Source organism: Leopardus geoffroyi, chromosome D4, assembly GCF_018350155.1.
Source record: "Leopardus geoffroyi isolate Oge1 chromosome D4, O.geoffroyi_Oge1_pat1.0, whole genome shotgun sequence".
NCBI classification, from domain to species: Eukaryota; Metazoa; Chordata; class Mammalia; order Carnivora; family Felidae; genus Leopardus; species Leopardus geoffroyi.
The window spans coordinates 71,963,255-71,986,260 of record NC_059342.1 but is presented as its reverse complement, the minus strand read 5'-3'; the positions used below and the strand labels follow the sequence as shown (position 1 = coordinate 71,986,260).

The window sequence follows — 23,006 nt, the reverse complement described above, 5'->3', positions numbered from 1 at the left end:
GGGGGAAGTATCTACACATAAATTGTTTGGAATTATTTTATAAGAAAGTCATGTTTCTTTTCCTCAGTGAATTTAATCATTTAATCATTTATATCATATGGATTCACATACATTTAATTTATGCTTTGGGTTTAATACAATACTGTGTTACTTATTTTGTTCCTCAAATTATTCAGCCTTGGCCATATTGGAACTCTTTTGGGGTGGTTCCTGTAGACCTTTGATATGTTCCAGGCTTCGTTTTCTTCCTAATGTTACAAGATACTTCAGGTTCATCATGCTTTTTTTCACTGCTCCAGCCCTGGAATTAGCCATTTTTTCAAAGAGCCTGGTTCCTTTTTTTGAAGAATGGTGTTTAAAAACCAAGATTTGAGCGCAAGGTGTGCTTGCTGCTGCCAGGGTGTCATTGCCTCTAGGTTCTCTTTGTGTGTGTGTGTGTGTGTGTGTGTGTGTGTGTGTATTTAAAAAAATTATTATGGAAAATTTCAAACATACGCAAAAATATAAATTCTTAGTATCTATCATTCAGCTTGTACAGTTATCAGTTAGTGGCCAATCTTGGCCAATCTTGGTTTCATTTATATGGCTTCTCCTCATTTTCCTCACCCCTCGGCCCCCAATTATTATTTTTTATGAGTACTAAAATGAGGCTGTTACTTTATTTATTTTTGTATTAAGGTATACAACATGATTTGATATACATGTACATGTGAAATGATTATTGGAATTAACGTATCTTCTCATGTAGTTACTTGTGTGTGTGTGTGTGTGTGTGTGTGTGTGTGTGGTGAGAACATCTGAGATTTCTTTCTTAGCCAATTTCCAGTATGCCCCTGGTTATTTCAAGTAAATCCTGTCAACTATGTTATTTTATCTGGATGTTTCAGTCTTGATCTCTGAAAAAATAAGGACTCTCTTAAATAAAAATTTTAAATTGAGGTATAATACAGTAGAAAGTATGAAATTGTAGAGCTTGGTGAATTTTTGTCAATGTATATATTTCTGTAACCATCCCCCGGAATGAGATGCAGGACATTTCTAGCCCCCTAGAAGTCCCCTTAATCACCACTGGTAATTTTTAGAAGAACCTTTAAAAACAAACATAAACCACATTCCCATTATTACACCTAAAAAATTAACAGTTAATTCCTTAAAATCAGATATCCAGTCGTTTGCAGTTGGTAGGTTCCCCTGTCACTATTCCTCCTCCACCTTGTACTGTACTGGTTACTTGTTCAGTACTTTGTCACAGCCTGGGTTTTTCTGAGAGGGTCCCCTTGGTATTTTTTTTTTTTAACGTGTTTCTCTCACAGTGACTTTCATGGTTGCAAATGGTCTCTCACATTCTGGTTAGGTAATGCCAACACAATAATGGGCAGTGGTGCTGTCTTTGGAGAAACTGCATCATCAGTAAGATGGTTTCACCAAATAGATATTATCCCTGGTATCTGATTAAAGTTCTCCTGTTTCCCTCTGCTGGCTAAATCTAGAACATTTCTTCAAAAATTTTGTATTCTTTTCAGTATACAAATCCTTTAGAAAGAAGGAGTAACTTTGTATATAGGAGAGACTTTTGTTATTCTTGGCTTTGTTTTTCCTCCTTCTAGAGGTTAAATGACCGGGGACAGTTGTAAGAAAGTATAATTAGCTGGTAAACCTTTTTAGTGTTTCCCAGCTGGGTCAGAGTCATCTACCTACTAGTTGTGGTTAATTATGACTGAAGGATCCTCCAGTACAGAAAAAGGATTAAGCTATGAAAATACTTAGTTTTGGTTGTGTTTGTTTTGTTAAGTTCTTCTTTTTTTCTTCTTATAGATCAGCTTGAACGGGTCTTTTTACGACTTGGCCATGCTGAAACAGATGAACAGTTACAGAATATTATATCTAAATTCCTTCCTCCTGTTTTGCTCAAGCTGTCCAGCACCCAAGAAGGAGTACGTAAAAAGGTATGCATGTTGGGACAGTGGTGGGAATTACATGATGGGTAAATGGTACATATAGGAAGTGAGTTTTCTGTTCCCATTATTGAAATCTAGGTTCATGATCCAAATCTGGCCTTTCAAGATGGAAAGTAAGTCTGGGACCAGCTTACGTGATTTAAAATAGCTTTTGTATGCTAAGCACAGCTGCATTTAGTTTCACCTGTACACTGGCATCAGTGCAGTGAAATAATTGAGATAATTATTCTAAAATATGTGGGGGCTTGATCTAAAATCCATGCTCTTGATTCCAGTATGAAAGGGGGGAATGGGCCAAAATTGTTCTTTAATCAGTGGCTAACTGTGAATAAAACCTTCATTAAAATTAAGCAAAATAGTTGTTTTAAACACCAAGATATTGTTGTGTAGCTCCTGTTTTAGGATTCTGTAAAGTATTGTTACCAAAAGTTGGGTAGCTGTCATGGCAAGATTTTCTTTTCTTTTCTTTTTTCTTTTCTTTTTTCTTTTCTTTTCTTCTTTCTTTCTTTCTTTCTTTCTTTCTTTCTTTCTTTCTTTCTTTCTTTCTTTTTTAAGATTTTAATTTTTAAGTAATCTGCACACCCAGTGTGGGGCTTGAACTTACAATCCTGAGATCAAGAGTCATATGCTGTACTGACTGAGCCAGCCAGGCACCCCTCAAGATTTTTTTAACCTAAATGTTCTACAGGGAACATTTGCCCCCTTCATTTTTAAAATAGTTCAGTCTTCTGGTGTATGTATGCTAGACCTTCAGGTCTTTGAGCTGTCATCGGGTTTCATCCCTTGGGCCGCTCTGATTGATTGGCAATGGGTTCTTGGAGGTCTGCCCTAAGAGGGATTCTGAGACCCAATTTGGGTTCATTGGAGAAAGAGTTATCTTTAAGAATGTCTGTTATGTTTGCAGGAAGGAATAGGGCATTCTTGTCATGTATTTGACATGCCTGTTGTTAACACTGCCTTGCTGAGATAAATATGTTTTGATCCTGTCACTGTCCTATTTAAAACTCTTCTGTGGCCTTCTGTTACCCTCAGCATAGCAAGGTATGATAAAAGGCACTTCATGAGTTGGTTTCTGCTTTCTTATTTAGCTCCATCAGTCTCGTTATTCATTTGGCAAATCCCTACCAGGTGCCTTCTACCGTATATGCCAAGTGTTAGGGACATAGTGAATGAAAGAAACATGTAGTTGGGGAGACCAGTATTAAACAGGCAGGGGGCGCCTGGGTGATGCATCTGAATTTGGCTCAGGTCATGATCTCACTGTTCATGGGTTTGAGTCCCATATCGGACTCTGTTGACAGCCTGGAGCCTGCTTCAGATTCCGTGTCTCCCTCTCTCTCTGCCCCTCCCTGCTCATGCTCTCTCTCTCTCTCTCGCTTTCAAAAATAAACATCAAAAAAAAAAAAAAAAGTAAAAACAAAACAAAACAAAAACAGGCAAGTAGTAACTAGTTATAAATTGCAATAAATGCCAAGATAGAAAAGGGTTCTGGGGTGCCAGAGTAGCTCGGTTGAGCATCTGACTTCGGCTCAGGTCATTATCTCACGGTTCGTAGGTTTGAGCCCCACCTCAGGCTCTGTACTGACAGCTCAGAGCCTGAAGCCTGCCGTGTCTCCCTCTCTCTCTGCCCCTCCCCAACTCATGCTCTGTCTCTCTGTCTCTGTCTCTCTCTCTTAACATTAAAAAAATACTAAAAAAAAAAGAAAAGCATTCTATGAAAGAATATGTTTGAGGACTTGATTTAAACATAATGTGGGGCATTAGGAAGGGCTGTGTGGTGTGTAGCCAGACAGAGAGATGGGGAGACCGTTGAAGACATGAAGGCCCTGTGCAGGCATTCTGAGTGGGAACAGAGTATGACGCCTTCAGGGAGCTGAGGACCATCTGCTGCATCTAATGTTAGGAGTGATAGGAGGTCAGGCACTGGGGAGAGGAAACAGTGATTCCAGTGGGCAGCAATTTGAAAGTTCATGTATAAATAATTTTAATATGTGAAATTTTGTGATTGATGAAAACTTGTATTGACTTTCAGTTGTGTAATTTTGGGATTCCTTTCTATGTTTTGTGATGCACATTCGATCCAACCAGGATATCCTGGTAGCTGGTAATTTGTGGATAAACTTGCTGGTAATTTGTGGATAAACTGAATGAAAGAGAAATTAAAGTTTTAGATTTCTAGTGACATGTCCTTAGAGTACATTTGCTATTTTAAGGAAAATGAGTTTTGTTATGTAGGTTCTACTTTATAGCCAAATTTATGTTTAAACTCATTGGAATAGCTAAAGATTAAAGACTGACCATACCAAGTCCTGACAAGGTTGTACTGGAACTCTCACAGATTGCTGGTAGGAGTGTAAATGAGTATAACCACTTTGGGAAACTGTTTGGAAATATTCTGAAGCCGATCATATGCATACTCCATGACCAAGCATGGTCATAACAAGCAAGTTATATATAAACTCAGTCCTAAGTTTATATATAACAGCACTATGTATATATGTGCACTAAAAGCATATCTAAGAATGTTCATAGCATTATTCATACTAGGCCAAATTGGAAATTATCTAATGTCTATCAATAGGAGAGTACATAAATTACGGTGTTTTTTTTCTTTTTAAAAAACATTTTTTTAAATGTTTATTTATTTTTGAGACAGAGACAGATCATGAGTGGGGGGAGGGGCAGGCAGAGAGGGAGAAACAGAATCCAAAGCAGGCTCCAGGCTCTGAGCTGTCAGCATAGAGCCCGACTCGGGGCTCAAACTCCCAGACCGTGAGATCATGACCTGAGCTGAAGTTGGACGCTCAACCGACTGAGCCACCCAGGCGCCGCTCTTTTTTTTTTTTTTTTTTAATTTTTTTTAATGTTTCTTTTTGAGAGAGACTGAGTGCGAGTGGAGGAGGGGTAGAGAAAGAGGGAGACACAGAATTCGAAGCTGGCTCCAGGCTCTGAGCTGTCAGCACCGAGCCCGATGCGGGGCTTGAACTCATGAACTGTGCAATCATGACCCGAGCTGAAGTCAGATGCTTAACTGACTGAGCTACCCGCGCACCCCTACTTGTGGTATTTTCTTACCAGAGCAATGAAGGTGAACTGCAGCTCTGAGCGACAACATGAGTGAATCTCATATATGGTATAGAATAAAGCATATTCAGACACATGGGTTCACCCTATATGTTCCATTTACATAAATTTAAACATGGTGTTTGAAGTCAGGACAGTGGTTACTTTTGGGAAAGAGGGGTTGGTGAGTGGAGGGGCATGGGATACGGGGTTTTTATGCTTCTGGTGTGTTTACTCTATGAAGTTGGGCCATGCCTACTCTTTGGGCCATGCCCTTTCAATTGTGCACTTTAGCCATATGTTATACTTCAGTTAAAAGTTATTAATAAATAAATGAATGTAAATGAATGAGTAATAAGAATTGGTATGCACAGGACACTATATACCCAAGGCTAGTGATTCTGTAGGTTTACTGATAGGTTAACTGTTACCTAGTTGGCCTCGGGGAAGGACTGGCTCAGTTGGTTTTTTTTTTATTTTTATGGGTTTATAGAAGATTTCAGATAGTGGATAACTAAACAGGAAATTAACCAGTATTTAAGATGATGATATTGTTAGAAGAAAATTAGTCATTAATTCATTTAAAGTAAAAAGAAAAGATAAAAGAAGAAAGTGCAGGGTGCCTGGGTGGCTCAGTCAGTTAAGCATCTGACGTTGGCTCGGGTCATGACCTCATGGTTGGTGGGTTTAAGCCCCGCATCGGGCTCTCTGCTGTCAACTTGGAGCCTCCCTCAGATCCTCTGTTTCCCTTTCTCTCTGTTGCTCCCTCTCTGTCTCTTTCTCTCAAAAATAAAATAAACATTAAAATGTTTTTGTAAAGAGTGCGTGATTGTGGACATGATTGTCTGTCACTAATAATGATTTCCCAAGAGTCCTTCTAGGAAACAGCCTAGATTAGATCGCCAGAAGAGGGCTATTGCTTTTAGGCTGCTTCCTCCTGTTTCTTTTCCTTGTTGGTTAGCTGTATCACAGGTCTGGACAGCTAGGAAGTTTGGATGAAATATGTGTGGTAATGCATGTTTCTAGGTCTCTGTAAGGTATCAATGGTCCCAAGGATGTCTCGTGAGACAGGCACTTTAGATGAATTGAGCTCAACTGGCAGTGTTGGGAGGGGTTAAACAGATGGGCTCTGGAGTCACATCCTGACTGTGCCACTTAGTGGCTCAGTATCTCCTTGGACAGGTTACTTCAGTTCCCTGAGCCTTGGCTTCCTCACCTGTGAAATGGGAATGACAATACCACTTCTCTGGTTGTTGTGAGAATCAGATGGGAAATGCAGAGTGCTGTGCACAAGTGTGTTCTGTGTAGAAACTGCTTGATGAATGTCTCGTATTTCATTATTGTCATTCATTAAACGGACATAGATTATAGATTTGTTGTCATTTTTTAAATATAATTTTTAAAAAATGTTTATTTTTGAGAGGGAGAGACAGACTGCGAGCAGGGGAGGGGCAGAGAGAGAGGGAGACAGAATTTGAAGCAGGCTCCAGGCTCAGAGCTGTCAGCACAGAGCCTGATGTGGGACTTTGACCCATGAACTGTGAGATCATGACCTGAGCCGAAACCAGATGCTTAACCAACTGAGTCACCCAGGTGCCCTGATTTGTTGTTTTTCTTAAAATTCATATTTCATTATTGCTCTAGATTCATTGGAACTTTTGTTGCTGCTGGGAGAAGTCCTACAACTCCCTTTAATACTTGCCTTGAGGCTGGAGCACAAATTTCAGAAATGATGGAGAGTAGTGTGGGCCTGGTCCTCCAGAATAGATACCTTAACTCTTTGAGTCTTTCTTAGGTGAGACTTTCTAAAAATGTTATTTTTCAGTGCTTAGTTTCTTACTTCTCTCTTAGCAAGATAATTTCATTGTTAGAGTAAGATCGGGGCCATTTGACACAAGCCTCTTTTTTTTTTTTTTTTTTTTTTTTTTTGCTTTCCACCCACAGGGACTATTGACTTGCAGACTTCTCTTTCTGCTCTTTCCCCACTTGAAGGACAGAAAGCTTGTTATTACTTAAAGCTTTTTAGTAGAATCAGATGATCTTCAGAATAAAGTAAAAGTTCTCTATCTAGCATTTTACCTGAGTCGTTTTATAATCTAGGCCCTACTTTTATCCTCATCAATCTGCATGTCAGATTGTGTTACATTCTTTTGGACCTCTGTTCTTCTTGTAACTGATTCTCTTCTTGGAAATTCATCTGGTTGTCAGCATTTAGTGTTCCTGTGACTTCCTCTCTAAGTCCTCCTTGATTTGGCAGAGTTTTTCTTTTCAGGAAACTCACAGTATCTTGTCTATTTCTCTTTTTGTCATGTTCACAGTGTATGTCAGTCCATTTGACTGCTGTAACAGAATACCACAGACTGGGTGACTTAAACAGCACTTTATTTCTCCCAGTTCTGGAGGCTGTGAGTCTGAGGGCAGGGTGCCAGCAGGTCTGTCTCCTTGCGGAGGGACCTTCCTGGTTGACAGAGGCAGCCTCCTTGCTGCATGCTCAAGAGGGGAAGAAAGAGAGAGGACTCTAATCCCTTCATCCCCTTGTTAGGACACCAATCTCATTGGGGGGGACCCCACCCCCATGATGTTAGCTAACTCTAAGTACCTCCTAAAACCAGAAAACTGGGGATTAGGGCTTCAACAGATGAGTTTTGGAGAGACACAAATGTTCAGTCCGTGGTGTAGGGTGTTACAGTCACTTATTTGCAGGTCTTTTGGGTAATAGTGCCTCAGTATAGGCTCAGCTGGGATCCCAGCCTTGGGGGGCATAGCATTTTGGAACAGGACCTTGATATTGTAAATTCCCTTTCTGGAATGTTACATTTATGTCCTTTAAAAGAACAAAGTAGCTGCTATTCATCAAATTAAGTAATGTTGGAAAAATGAATTTGTTTCAAAGGTATCAATAATTTCAATTCATATCTTTCTGTATCTTAGGTAATGGAACTGTTGGTCCATCTGAATAAGCGTATAAAAAGCCGCCCCAAAATACAGCTCCCGGTAGAGACACTATTGGTTCAATACCAGGACCCGGCTGCAGTTTCCTTTGTCACAGTGAGTGTTCTTTTGGAATGTTGTCTGATGTAAGTTTTCTCTCCTAACACTTACTAGATGCCATCACTATATTGGCAAGTTTAGAACCTCACCTAAGACTAATTCTAAATGGAATATGCGATGTTTTCCTTTAGATGACACACTGTTTTTCCACTGAAATGGTAGGAGTAGGATAAGGCATGGTCATTTCCATGGGGCAAAGGAAGGTTGGTGAAATGACTTGTCAGGTATGCTGGTATATAAAGGAATGATTGGATTCTTTTTTTTTTTTTTTTTTTTTTTTTAACATTTTTATTTATTTTTGAGACAGAGAGAGACAGAGCATGAACGGGGGAGGGTCACAGAGAGAGGGAGACACAGAATCTGAAACAGGCTCCAGGCTCTGAGCTGTCAGCACAGAGCCCGACGCGGGGCTCGAACTCACTGGCCGCGAGATCATGACCTGAGCCGAAGTTGGACACTCAACCGACCAAGCCACCCAGGCGCCCCAGGAATGATTGGATTCTTAGCAGAAGCTTGTGTGAGACCAGTCTGAATAGAGAGAAGAAAGGGTTATGTAGCATAGGCATGAATAAATGATAATAGAAGAAGGAAACGAAAGGGTAAATGGCAAGGATAGGAAGCTGAATTTTTAAAAATTCTGTTTCTGATGTGTTCAGAAAGGTATCCTTTTTAAAAATGAAGTAAACTGAGCCTGGTAAGAAATACTCCTATTAAATTGTTGTCTTCATGAAAAGTAAATGTATAAGAGTGTGGATGCCATGTGATGTCAGATGATCTCTTCCTGGCCTTGTTGTTTCTAGCTTTGAGGCAGAATCTATTGGGTCTTATCTAACATCTGGATTCCAAACCTTGGGAGCCATGTACTGGTCCAGACATCTTTCTGTGCCTGCTTTGTACATACTGCTTCATTACAGATGTCCCTTTCTTTAAGCAGATAGGAACATTAGGTACCAATAAAACTGCCAAAGAGAATGTCTTCAAAGGAATAACCTTATGAAGCCTCCTTCATAAAGTGAAGACTCCTTCAGAAAAGCAAATCTTTAATTATGCGTGGATCCAGATACGCATTTATAAGTTTGCTTACAGTGAGGCATTCATACAGATTATAGCAATACAGACATACCCACAGCACTCAGTTTGCCTTGGTTCATCATTCATTGGTCAGTTGTCCGGGTGAGGAACCAGAGCACTGCCATGTACTGAGGAGGCTGTAGTAACTGACCAGTTGGGAAACAACAGCCTAGGATTTCACAGTTGGTCTCCTCTTAGCTTCAAAGGATTAATGCTAATGTGTAGCCTGTAGGTTCAGATTGGCCAAATGCTTACTTTTCCTTTTCAGCGAACATTGCATATTTGAGTGCTTTATTCCCCCCACCCCACCAACTTTATTGAGGCATAATTGACAAATAAAATTTTATGTATTTAAGGTGAAAAAATGGAATGTTTGATAGATGTATGCATGAGTACTTTCGATTAGGTCATGCTCCCTCACGTGAAGCACATCTTAAAGCAAGCATTTTGACTAAATAGGGCTGGAATTCTTCCTGAAATGTACTAGTTGATCAAGCTGTAATAAACACGTGGTAAATGTATGGAGAGAGAATGTAATTTCTCTGTTATGACAGAACTCCCTAAGTTATCAACCGTGTGTTTTCTTTGAAATCCCAGAGTATTTCCTTCACACTCACCTGCTTTTCTCTCATTGCATTAGAATTTTACTATAATTTATGTTAAGATGGGCTATCCTCGCCTGCCAGTGGAAAAACAATGTGAACTGGCCCCCACGCTTCTTACTGCCATGGAAGGGAAGCCTCAGCCACAGCAGGATAGGTACGGTCTCCTCAGTTATCTTACCTCTCACCTGCATGAGTCTACAGCTACCTTTCAAAAAAATAAAGTCGCATGTTTTGTTTTACTTGGGCTAATGTGAAGGCTTGAGCTCTTTCAGGTGACAAATAATTGAATTTCCTGTGTTATTTAATTGTTACTGTTTTGGTAATTATAAAATTTCTTGATGTGAGCATATTGAAAATGTGCAGAACTAACAACGTGTTTCTCAATCTAAATGCATTTATTTTGTTAATTATTTTGAAGAAGCTAATTTCATGTGATTGCACAAATTAGTTATAAAGTGCTTTTCATCAAAACATTTCGGAGGGTATGAAGTCTTAGAGCAGTTTTCTTAAGGAACAGATCACTTGTTTATATTAATATGGGAATTGGAGGGGTGAAAAGGTTTAGATAACACACTTAGTGTCCAGGTTTGGCTCAGAGTTCTGTAGGGTAGCCTGATTGTAGTGAGCATCGTCAGGAAGAGCACAGAACTGTGGAGGAAAGATGGAGTTAAGTGGTGGTTTTACTTTACTTTTTAGAGTGTGTATATTTTTAAAAGAGAAACTGTAATCCACGTTTTTACAAATACAACTGATAAACAGTGCAAGCACTCTTTGAAGTTTTCATGTGTTTTTAAGAATAGCAAAAGGTGTAATGAAAGAATTACGGAAGGCGTGTTACATAAATTCACACAGTGGATGTTTATTCAAAATATTAAACCATTGCTTTTTATTTTTTTAGCTTTAGAATAACTTTAATTAACTATGGAAAAGAAAAAAAAATATTGAGGGAACATGTTGTAAGTTGAACTACCTAAAGTTTAATAGAAAACTCTTTTGGTAACTTCAGATACTAACAACGAGGTCGTATTTTGTACATTTGTTTCTGGTGTTTTTGGTGATGAGCCAGGTTGGCTAAATGGCAGTCTTTGCTCAGTATACTGAGGTTTCAGTAGCAGAGCAAGCTAGGCTAGCCCCTGGGTTTAGGACTTTGTAAATTGGTGGTGTTGAAAATGCATGGCCCTTGCTACACTTGCCACTTTATGTTATATGATTTTTGTTTTGTCTGTTATTTGCATGTTATAAAAACCTTATTTTTAAAGTAGTTGCAATAAATGTAATTGTTTTTTCAGCTTAATGCATCTTTTAATACCAACCCTTTTTCACATGAAATACCCTGTTGAATCATCAAAATCAGCTTCTCCGTTTAATCTTGCTGAGAAACCAAAGACTGTGCAGCTGCTTTTGGACTTCATGCTAGATGTCCTTCTGATGCCTTACGGGTAGGTTAAGAAATCAAAACAAAGCAGCCTTATTAGTAACTGCTTTTACTGTGTGGAGTGAAGTACTCTTTTAAATGATTCAGCTTTTGCTTGAAATTGGATATGTCTCAGATTTTCATGTTTGCTGCAGCCCTGACCTCTGCTAAACCCCAGCTCCGCTGCTCATTGACCCTCACAGGTGTGGAACTGCTGTAACCATTTTGGGCTCAACCTGTCCAAGCTGAAATCAGTTTTTCCCCATAAAAATAGATCCTTTTCTTTAATTGCCATCAGTGCTGTGATGGTTCTCATAGCTGAGTCGGTATAGTTATAAATTGCCTCCAGCTTTCCTTTTCCTTTTCGCTAATACCAGTCCGATAATTCCCCCTCTGTGCTCCCTGGTGCATCCTGGAACCGCTCTCACCGCTGCCCGCTGCCATCTACTTTCGTCTCTGTTCAGCTCTTGTCACGACTTTCTCACCAGCTGCTCTTCAAAACTCTCTACACTGCCAGAAAGGTCCCTGATTTTTATGCGCGCCTCTTACCAGTCACACCTTAAAGTCCTTGGGCTATCGTTTTCCAGTCGTTACTACTCATGCATTTGATGCGCTCTTATGTGTCCTTGCCTTTCGTGTTTTAAGACAGTACAGTTCTCTCTGCTTAGAATGCTTGCCCATCAAAAAAGCAGGGAAGAAAGAAAGAAAGAAAAAGAAAACAACGGCCAAAAAAACTGCTTTGAAAAAGCACCTCAAACTAGCTTAGACATCAGCAGTGTGTGTCTCTGGCATGAATTTCTTTCCCTGGGCAGAGGATGCCATTTTCTGTGTCCTTAATGACACTCACATCCATCTGTATCACCACTTTGTGTATTTATCACACTGCTGACACGTCTGTCTTCCCTAATGGATTGGGACTTGTTAAAGCCAAGAGCTGTTTTACCTAGCTCTGGTCCCTGGCACAGTGGCCCAGGTTGTGATCAGCTTCTGGCCTAATTATTTTCTTGCTTCCAGAGATATTGATCTAAAATGCTGCTTTTCTTGTCTCTTCCCTGATCAAGAGTAGAACATACACTATAAGCTTACCGTGCGGAGCCCCATATCAGCTGTCCCTCCATCCAGACACAAGAGGGTTTGTGCTATACGATTTCCTTCCTTTCCAGTTTGCTTCCTTCCCACCTCTCTTGTTTGGTGGCTTTATTTTTCAGACCTTGAAACACTTCCACTACCTCTATCTAGTACCTGTCATACCATTTCTTATTTTTCGGTGGTTTCTTTGCCCTGTGATATCATGTCAAACGCTGTTATATGCGTTATTATCTCAGCTTGCTCCAGATGGCAGGGACTCAACCTCACACCTCTTGGTATGCTTCTGACTTGTGCTTAGGATGATGTTTTGCATAATGTTAGCTGTTTGGTAATTATTGATTAATTTACTGACCACCACCAGTCTTGCTTATAACTTAGAAATAAATGAAAACCTCCTTTTTATAATTGTTAAATCAGGAGGCAGCCAGAATTGGCAGGTGATGATGGCTTTGGTAAATAAACTCTGAAATCCAAATTTAACTTAGGCACATGATGTACTCAATCCAGTTTTTCTTACCAAATCCAAATTTAACTTTGGCACATAATGTACTCAATCCAGTTTTTCTTACCAGTGAGAATTTGCCTTATTTTTATAAAAATATTAAAGTGGTTCCTTAACAGGTTTTTTTTGTTTTGTTTTGTTTTTTATTTAAAAAAAAATTTTTTTTTAACATTTATTTATTTTTGAGACCGAGAGAGACAGAGCATGAACGGGGGAGGGTCAGAGAGAGGGAGACACAGAATCTGAAATAGGCTCCAGGCTCTGAGCTGTCAGCACAGAGCCCAACGCGGGGCTCGAACTCACAAACCGTGAGATCATGACCTGAGCCAAAGTCGGCCGCTCAACCGACTAAGCCACCGAGGCGCCCCTGTTTTTTTTTTTTTTTTTTTTTTGTTTTAGTAGATGGATTTAGGAATTGAATGGATATAGCAAGTAAATAATATAGAATAATTTACTATACCATCAGGATCCAAGTGTGTAATTTCTATTACAGCGAGCATTTCATTAAAAAAAATTTTTTTTTTAAGTTTATTTATTTATTTTGAGAGAGACAGAGATAACACAAGTCAGGGAAGGGCAGCTAGAGAGGGAGAGAGAGAATCCCAAGCAGGCTTCGTGCTGCCAGCACAGAGCATGATGTGAGGCTCGAATCCACAAAGCCATGAGGCCATGTCCTGAGCCAAAACCAAGAGTTGGACATGCAACCTACTGAAGCCATCCAGGTGCCCCAACAGCGAGTATTTCATTTTAATGTTCAGTCATAATAAGTCAGCATAGAACTTTAGAGTTTGGAAGGGACTTGAATTAAATTTTTTTTTTCAAAATTTTCATTTCCTAGATGAGGACTACCAGTTTAACTGGATCAAAAATAATTTACCAGAAATCTTATGTTTAATCTATAGAAGCCAAAAATGGAAATAGGATGGTAAATTAATAAGTAGCTACAAAGGGCTTTGAACATACAATGGGAAAAGCTAATTGTTATGACTTTTCCTCTTTGGGTTCTTTTGAATTTTTTTTTCCTTTTAGGGGTGTTATGTGTTTGGAGTGTATGTGTTGGAGGTTTCAGTGGGTTTTCTAATGCAGGGATATAAGGAGAATTGGAGGTGGATTGCAACTTAACAAAAATGGGACTGACTAAAAATGTTCTGTGCTTTGGATATAGAATAATAATTTTTTTTTTTAGGCCCTTCTTGCAGTCAGCTAACCTTTCTCTGTTATTGTTCAACCAGAAACTCAAAATGCAGTGGGCCCATAGTGGCTCTTGAATAGTTGTATTTATAGATTGAGAGCAAAATATTTATACTCATTGTTGGTAACTGTAATGGTTCATTTGTAACAAAGTTGAACAGATGGACTCTTAACAGTTAATTTGTTAAAGATGTAAATAGGTTTTTTAGACACCTTTAGAATTTTTCTTTATGATGAAATTGTAATTTCAAGTATTCTAGAAAAATTCTCTGGGAGAAAAGTATATAACTGATTGTATTAAATATGCATGTGTGTGTATGTGTTTTAAGAAGGAGGTTAAATTTCTGTTTCCTTTTCAGATATGTGTTAAATGAATCCCAGAGTCGCCAAAATTCATCTTCAGGACAGAGTTCTTCTTCAAATAGTGGGGGAGGTTCTGGAATACCACAGCCTCCTCCAGGAATGAGTTTTTATGCAGCTAAGCGAGTTATTGGTGATAACCCGTGGACACCTGAACAGTTGGAACAGGTATCGTACACTGCTTGTTCATAATGGAACCTCCCCCTGTGTACCAGCCCCTATGAAGTCCATGGAAGCATGTGTAACATAATTCCCACGTATTCAGGCTCTCTAATGAAATATGTTTGCAAGGACCGATTGATGTAATGTGCTCTCTTCATGGTGTCAGTTATTTGTTAAAGCCCCAAGGGAAGGGAGGAGTGGGAAGCGCTCTTCAGTTTTTCTAACATTGTGTACGTAGTTCAGGGGTAAAATACAGCCCCCTAAGAGACTATGTCTCACTTCTTTCATTTTAGCTTTTAATTATAGGTTTAATAATCATCTAGCTATTTTGGTGAAGTTAAAATACAATTTATCTCAGGTTATTCAGCTTTTTAGGGCTGTACCTTTTGTGTAAACTGAAGAACTCCTATACTCATATGTGACAATATGGGGGAAAAGCATGACTCCCTTTTATATTTCTTCCTGGGAATTTAAAAATTGGCATTAAGAATTTTATTCTGGATTTAAACAGGACACAGATGTTCTCTGAGCAGCTTTTAAAAAAGACTGGTGCTCTCCAGAGAAGTTGCCTCACTGTGTCTGTGCCCTCAGGCACCTCAGGGAAGAACAGATGAGATCAGTATGTAATTATTTTGGAATTCAAGCAACATGGGTTAGTCTTCCAATCCTTCCTTTATCTCTCCATGGCAGTCTAAATGATTTGATCTTTTTCTTTTTGGGAATGTAACTGACCACTGATCAAAACAGTGTTCCCCAGGAGAGGGAAAAAGGCAAGCGGGGCATTCCTGCCACTCACAGGTTTATAGAATGATTTGTTCAGTGAGGGTTATGTTTGAGTAGATTTACTTCTTCATGTGTTATAGATCTTTTTTTCCCCTCCTCAAACCAGGATGTAAGTAAGAAAGAAAGGTAAATAGTAGTAGAGGCTACTCTTTTTTGAGTGTGATCTGTGTGACAGGCACTGTGCTGAGCACTTTGAATACATTCTCTCATTTAATCCTTACGGCGACCCAGAGAGGTAAAGAAATTGTTCCATTCTGTAAAAGGAACTGAGGTTTTGAGATGTACCATGGTCTCACTTCTAGCTCTAGGCTTTGACTCTAGGTCTTTCTGAGGGCTAAAGCTCTAAGTGCTGGCGAGTAGTTGTTACCACTAAATTGTAATATCGTGTCAGTAATTATTTGCTAATTTCTAAGGGCCTATGTTTTTTGTCAATTTTATAGTTTGGTGTTGAAGTGAACCATTTCATTTCAAAGATGAAATAAAATTTTGTTTTTATTTCAATAAAAATGGTTTTTATTTTTTCTAATGATAAAGTCATGATAATGTAAAGATTCAAACAGTACAGAACATTATAAAGACAAATTAGAAATTACCTGGAATCCTGCCACCCTAGTTTGTCATTTTTTTTTTAAACATTTATTCATGAGAGAGAGAGAGAGAGAGAGAGAGCGAGCATGAGTTGGGGAGGGGCAGAGAGAGAAGGAGACACAGAATTCAAAGCAGGTTCCAGGCTCTCAGCTGTCAGCACAGAGCCCAATGCGGGGCTCGAACCCATGAACCGTGAGATCATGACCTGGTCTCAAGTCAGAAACTTAATCAGCTGAGCCGCCCGGCGTCCCCCCTAGTTTGTCATTCTTACAACCTACTGTGTGTGTGTGTGTGTGTTTGTGTGTGTGTGTATACACTATTACAGTTTTACACAATACATTTTTATATTACATTGTACATTTATATATAATATATGGTTTGTAGTTTACTTTTTTCATTTAACAGCATATCAGGTTTTTAAAAAAAGTCATCTTTTTAAATGTTTATATAAAGTTTAGTTATGTGTAAACCACATAAGGTTTTAACTAGTCTCCTATTGATGGGCATTAGTATTGTTTTCAGTTTTCTTTGCACATTTTTTTGTTTATATCTTTGTGTAGTTAATTTCCATAATTGTTTTTCTATGGCTTAAGTGTTTGAGTGCTTTCTGTTGTAGCTCTTGTTACAAGTAGGTTGTGTTGAACAAGGGGAAGGAAGGCAAGCGTTTTATGATCTGTTTATATATCTTTTTAAATTGAACCCATTGTCATTTAATAATTATAAACTCTATCAATCTTGATTCATATCCATAATAACTATTATGTAACTGGCTTTTAGGTAAAGACAGTTTTACTCTTCAGGCACATGTGTCCTAAATAGAATTTTTATGAAATTCGTAGCTCCTTCACACTGCATGAAATTCAAATTAGAATCCCTCTTCAGTCTGTGTTTTATTTGAGCCATTCAATTACATTGAATAGTGTTTGGTTAGAATTTCACTTGCCTTCATTAGAGTGTGTTTGAAATCCTGTTGTTTTCAGTATGTAAGAATATTGAGGACAGAACGAATATGTTAACAATAGAGTGGAACTCTGTGGAATGTGGTTTAGTTCTTTTTGAAATGTCAAAACAATCCATGGAGCACTTTGTTCATAATGTTCCACTCTCTTACCTGCAGGCTCCAAATTTGGACTTCAGTTCAAGGCTTTATCATTCTAGAGAGACTGTAACCTAAGTAGGAAGGCTGTGTATCATAATGGTCTTCGAGTTGGAGAGACTTGGGTTTGAATCTTGTTTTCATCACTTACTATGTGTCTAAATTCTTAAGCCTTGCCTCCGTTCCCTCATCAGAAAAATGGGCATAATATTGCTTATCTCATAGATTGTGAGGGTTAAATGAAATCGTGAATATATATCATATACAGTCCTGACACGATGTAAGCCTAAACAGGAGCTGCTCCTGTTGTTACTGTTGATCCTTGGTATATGACCATACTGATCTGTTAAACAGTATTTTTGGTTGGGGGTCTTTGTTTCTTTGATCACTGTTTCTCCTTCCCTTCATTTATCTGCAGTGCAAATTGGGTATAGTGAAATTCATAGAAGCTGAGCAGGTGCCTGAACTTGAAGCTGTTCTCCACCTGGTGATTGCTTCTAGTGACACACGCCACAGTGTAGCGACAGCAGCGGACCTAGAATTGAAAAGCAAGCAAAGGTAAACTACATCTCTTTTCACCTTTAAAAGATGAAAAGAGGCTATATTTCTAAAAGCTCACTGAGCACAGATTTCTTCTTTCAGGATTCTGTAATGAGACATTTGATTTAGGAGATTATGAAATATACTTAATTTTTAATAAAGACAGTTTGCCCAAGAGCAGGATTCTGTATAAGACAAAGAAGAGAAGCTGTTTGGAGATGCAGTTTAAAACTGGAATGGATTAGAAATATTACCATATGAAATAAGACCTTTGGCGGCTAGGTAAATGGACTTAAAATAATTAATGTTAAGAAAAATGCCAAAACCCAGAAATTACTCATTTTTGACTCTTCCTTTGTGTGAAACCAATTGAGATTGCTTTTAATAAAGGATATGTACATATTAGGATTAATACGGTAAAAATCAGGTCCTGTGAAAAGTGGTGCTGAATAGATCTTAAGTGAAGAAATACAAATACTAAAAGGCTCATAGAAAATTAAAAAAAATTTTTTTTAATGTTTATTTTCGAGAGAGAGAGAGAGACAGAGTGTGAATGGCGGAGGGGCAGAGAGAGAGGGAGACACAGAATCTGAAGCAGGCTTCAGGCTCTGCGCTGCCAGCACAGAGCCCATTGTGGGGCTCGAACAGACTGTGAGATCATGTCCCTAGCTGAAGTTGGACGCCCAACTGACTGAGCCACTCAGGTGCCCCTCATAGGAAATATTTTGTATGAGAAATCAAATCTGCAAAATAAAACACTGGTGCACCAATTTGTACCCATTGGTAAATAAAATTGTGTAATAGTTGAAACTCCATTTAGTTTCTGTTGAAACTGCTATTTTTATATTCTGTTGATTGGCATTATAAGCTAAAATAATTTTTGGAAAGCAGTTTGAAGTATGCAGTGAATCATAAAAATATTTATAATCTTTTATGTAAATCTTCTGGGAATTTATCCTAAGAGAGTCATTCAAAAGAAGAAAAATATATTTAGAAAAATGTTATAGATTTGCTCATTATACCATTTCCTACAATTGTAAGAAAAATGGAAACAAATTATTTTCGCTATAGGGAAATAGTTAAGTAAATTAACTCTGTGTATCTATATGGAATATTATATATCTGCTGAAATAATTATAAAAGTAATAAAGCAACATGGAAATTGCTCCCAAGGAATGGCAAATGAATAAAGCAGAATACAAAATAATGTGTGTACTGATTTAAAAAATGAGATGTGTGAAGACTGAAAAATGACATGAAAAATTGAAGTTACTTGGTTGAAAAAACCAAATTATGGAATAATTATTAAATTTGTTTCAATGCTTAATGTAATAACATGCTAAAAGGCAGTGGAATGCATATTGTAGTTTTCCCTTTTCAAAGAAACCAATACAAATAGGTATTACAGAATAAGGAAGTTAACTTCTTTGTGTCTTTGATAATATGGTTCCATTTCAGTAAGCAAGCTGCATGTATGGTGATGGTTGGGAACAGCTCACTGCTACAGGGCAGGGGAGGTGGCATATAGGAGGAGCGGATTCTTACGCAGTTAGTTACTTCTGGTCATGCCTCTCACTGATTGAGTATGGGGGACTCTCATAACCTCGCCAGATCTTGGGCTCTGTAAATAAGAAAGTTCGACAGAACTGTACTTTGATATTCCCTCCCCAGGTCTGAAATTCCTTCATGCTGCTTGTAACTGCCTTTTCCTTTCATAGACTTTTGGTTTTGAAGTATCAGAAAATCTTTCTTTAAAACTTCTCATTGTGTTTGAACTGGCCCCAATCTTTACACCATGTAGTGGATTGGATTGTTGGAAATAAAAATGTGGTCTAGAAGTATCCTAATTAGTTTTGGCTTTGTCTATTAAAACAAGTGTCCATTTTTTCAGAAAGAATAGTATGACATTTTTAAGAGATAAAAAGTAAGTTGAGAACAATATGTAGATATTTTCCCATTTTGTTAAAGAAAAATCCTGAAGTATCTCTCCATGTGATCCGTCTATCTATTGATCTGTTTATTTCCCTACCTGCCTGCTGTACCCACCCACCCATTTGACATGCATAGAAAAGAAGTCTAGGAAAAGATACACCAAAATTAGTGGTTACTGAAAGGGAATAGAGAGGGATATGGTACCGATTATACATTTCTATACATTTTTGAATTTTCACATCAAACGTGTTTATACATTTCTAAAACTATAGAGATGGCAAAAGGAAAATATAAGATACAGTAAAAATTATCCTTATTAAAGTGTTTAGTTTGTTTTACTGTTAAGTTTTACTTCATTTTACTAATGTGTGTGTTTTGTCAAAATATACCTGATGTATTTATAGAAGGGAAACAGAGGTAGAGCTTGAGGATTAGTTAGTAGCAATCGGCTGAGGAAAGATGGAGGTGAATAATAACTAAAATAGAATCATGGACCGTCTTCAAGGATAGTGGAAGAGGCAGATTGATAAACTATGAAAGAAGAGGTGGATAAGAAAAACCGTCAAAGCAGCATCGTAAACTGTGTTTACACAGATACAGTATAGCTTGAAGCAGAACCAATGTCAAAAGACAGAAGACAGTATTGTTAAATCTCACTGATACGTGAAATGCAGGATTGCAGTGTTGCTAGGTTTGTAAAACGACTGGGAGGGGCTGCTGCAGAGGGCAGGTGCCCACCACCAATCAACGCTATATTCTAATTCACCTGCTGGTGGAGCTCACTAAGGAGCAAGTCTCAGTGACTAATGGCAGCATGACTGCTGTATAGAATTAGATGATAAAGCTGCAAATATGTGCTGATAGATAAGGAAGAGAGGGAGACTAGGAATCACAGTGACACAATTTAAGAGAAATGGAAGGGGCTTCTTAGGGTGTGGGTTTAATGGATAAATTTTTTTGTCGCTTTCCTTGTCACTTTTGAATTTCCAAATGGTTAAACAGATGCTTGGCTCAGGGCTCTTTGAACAAGCGTAGTCTAGCTCTGCTCTGTCAGAACTGCTCTATGGCATTGGCCTTGAGAGTGGAATGCAGTCTATTTTTTCTTGTGTGGTGTCAAATTGGACTGTGGATATAATGATTTTTTGAGTCAGGGTGGGATAAGTGACTTACTGTACTTTTTTAAAGTTTATTTAATGTTTATTTTTGAGAGAGAGAGACAGTGCATGAGCAGGGGAGGGGCAGAGAGACAGGGAGACACAGAATCTGAAGCAGGCTCCAGGCTCTGAGCCATCAGCACAGAGCCCGACACAGGGCTCAAACTCATGAACTGCGAGATCATGACCTGAGCCAAAGTTGGATACTTAACTGACTGAGCCATCCAGGCGCCTCAGTTTATTTATTTATTTTTGAGAGGGGCGGGGTGGGGGGGGGGCGCAGAGAGAAAGGGAGAAACAGAATCTCAAGCAGGTTCCACGCTCTCCGCACAAAGCCCGATGCGGGGCTCGATCCCACGAACTGTGGGATCTTGACCTGAGCTGGAATACAGAGCTGGACACTCAAGCGACTGAACCACCCAGGTGCCCATACTTAATGTATTTCTGTTTAAAAACGAATTTTGATCTAAATTAATCCCTTTCCTTTTCTTCTACAATGTCAGTTGCCCAGTTCATTTGTGTATTTCTAACATTTCCTTTGGTAACAAATATTGGGGCTGTGTGTTTTTTGAGATAATTGAAGTGGGAGAAAAATAATTTTAACAAGCTGTGTTGAAACCTTCTGTAGCTTGATTGACTGGAATAATCCTGCCATCATTAATAAGATGTACAAGGTATACCTTGGAGATATACCACTGAAGACGAAAGAGGTAGGTTGTTTTGATTTATTCTCACATCGTAATAAAAAACATTTGGTTGATAGGAGCTCCATATATTTGAATTTTTTCTCCCTAGTTATTTTGATTTAAGCCGAACCTGTACTGTAGGAAATATAGGAGGAAATTTTAAGCCATGCTAGTCTGGGTGGATTAAAATTTTCTGGTAATTTAGTTTATTTGATCTGGTAGTTTCAATTCCTGTGCTTAAATAATGATGATACACTGTGTAGATTAGGGATCCACACCTGTTTTCTGTAAATTATTTAGGCTTTGCTGGCCATGTGGTTCTGAGGCAGCAACTATTTAACTTTGCCCTAACATGGAAGCAGCCATAGGCAGCACATAACAGAAGGAGCATGGCTGTGTGCCAGTATATCTTTATGGGTACTGAAATTTGAATTTCATATAATATTCGTATATTATAAAATATTCTTTTGATTTTTAAAGAATCATTTGAAAACATAAACATATTCTTCACTCATATCAAGACAGATGGTGGGCCAGATTTGGCCATAGGCTCTAGTTTGTTGACCTCTGGTCTAGAATCTAGAACAATAGGTGGGTTCTTCTGAAGCCTCAAATTAAGGCGTTTGCTTAATGACCTAAGTTCTGTTTGGTTCACTGTGTTTAAAAGTGTTCTCAAGTCCATATCCAGACATACAAGGTTTATTTGTTTGTTTGTTTGCTTGTCTGCTTTTTAAGCCATAAATAGTTATTTTAAAAGTCATACCATTTCCAGTTAGGTTAAATTGAGTGTCATGTAGCAGAAAGAACAATGAATTGGGAACTGGGAGCCTCCCTGTCACTCTGGGTTCTGGTCCTGAGTGGCTGCACATAAATGTTGTACTGGGGAGGAGGAATTTGGCTAATTACAGAGCTTTTCTTGGCTCATATTCTTCATGTGGAACATGAAAGGGTTGGATTAAATCTGTGGTGTTTAGAATGTGGTCCATGCACCCTTGTTGGGTCATAGGGAGACTTTTTTTTTTTTAAACCATGTTGATATTTATACTGATGGTGCTAAAACAATGATGGGTGTCACTGCTGGGGTCTTAGCACAGACCAGAACTGTGTCACTAAATAGCGCTAGTAGTTATTCTGCTCTTTATCGTCAGCTCTCATGGTTAAAAAAAAAAAGAATAAAACTCAGCTTTACTTAAGAATATCTTTGATGAAGCAGTAAAACTTATTTTACCTGTAGACAGGGCAACTATGGTTATTGAGATGGTATTTGGCAGATATATTCTCCAAAATGAAGAAATGAGGCTTCAAGAACAGTTAATATAGTTTATTGCCGGTGGTAAAAGTTGAACTTTCAAGCAAAAGTTAGAATTTAGGGAAACTTGAATCCCATCACAATGAGCCTGACTGCTTGTTAGTACCTACAGATTTTTCTGATGAGACTGGTGGTGATATTAACGTGTGATTTTTAAAAATGCTTTATAGTGAGATGTTTGCTTAACTCAGTGAGCCACTATTTTCCAAATGACCGGTGATGTTATAGAAGTGTTAAAAGGTTATAGCTCAGTGGAATTTAGTATGACACAATATGCACAAGTTCAGTGATAATGGTTTCAAATCCAGATTTTAACCTTTAAGGTGCTGTTGTTTATTAAGTTTTGGCGTAGTATCAAAGAATATCTACAATTACCTGAAAAGGCTAAAATCATCCCAAGTTTTCCAACCATGTATCTTTTTTGAAACTGGGGTTTTTTTTTTAAATGTAAT

General features: G+C 38.4%; 1 protein-coding gene across 4 annotated transcripts in view; it reads left to right on the top strand.

Moving 5' to 3' along the window:
• Window positions 1-23,006, top strand: part of ECPAS (Ecm29 proteasome adaptor and scaffold) — a 107,278-nt gene that overhangs the window by 23,557 nt on the left and 60,715 nt on the right. For all 4 annotated transcript variants that reach the window (XM_045469471.1, XM_045469469.1, XM_045469468.1 and 1 more), the window contains 7 exons: window positions 1,816-1,946; window positions 7,953-8,069; window positions 9,784-9,902; window positions 11,038-11,187; window positions 14,304-14,472; window positions 17,352-17,491; window positions 21,188-21,269. In XM_045469471.1, coding sequence (XP_045325427.1) covers window positions 1,816-1,946; window positions 7,953-8,069; window positions 9,784-9,902; window positions 11,038-11,187; window positions 14,304-14,472; window positions 17,352-17,491; window positions 21,188-21,269 — 908 coding nt within the window. The remainder of the gene's footprint in view (window positions 1-1,815; window positions 1,947-7,952; window positions 8,070-9,783; window positions 9,903-11,037; window positions 11,188-14,303; window positions 14,473-17,351; window positions 17,492-21,187; window positions 21,270-23,006) is intronic.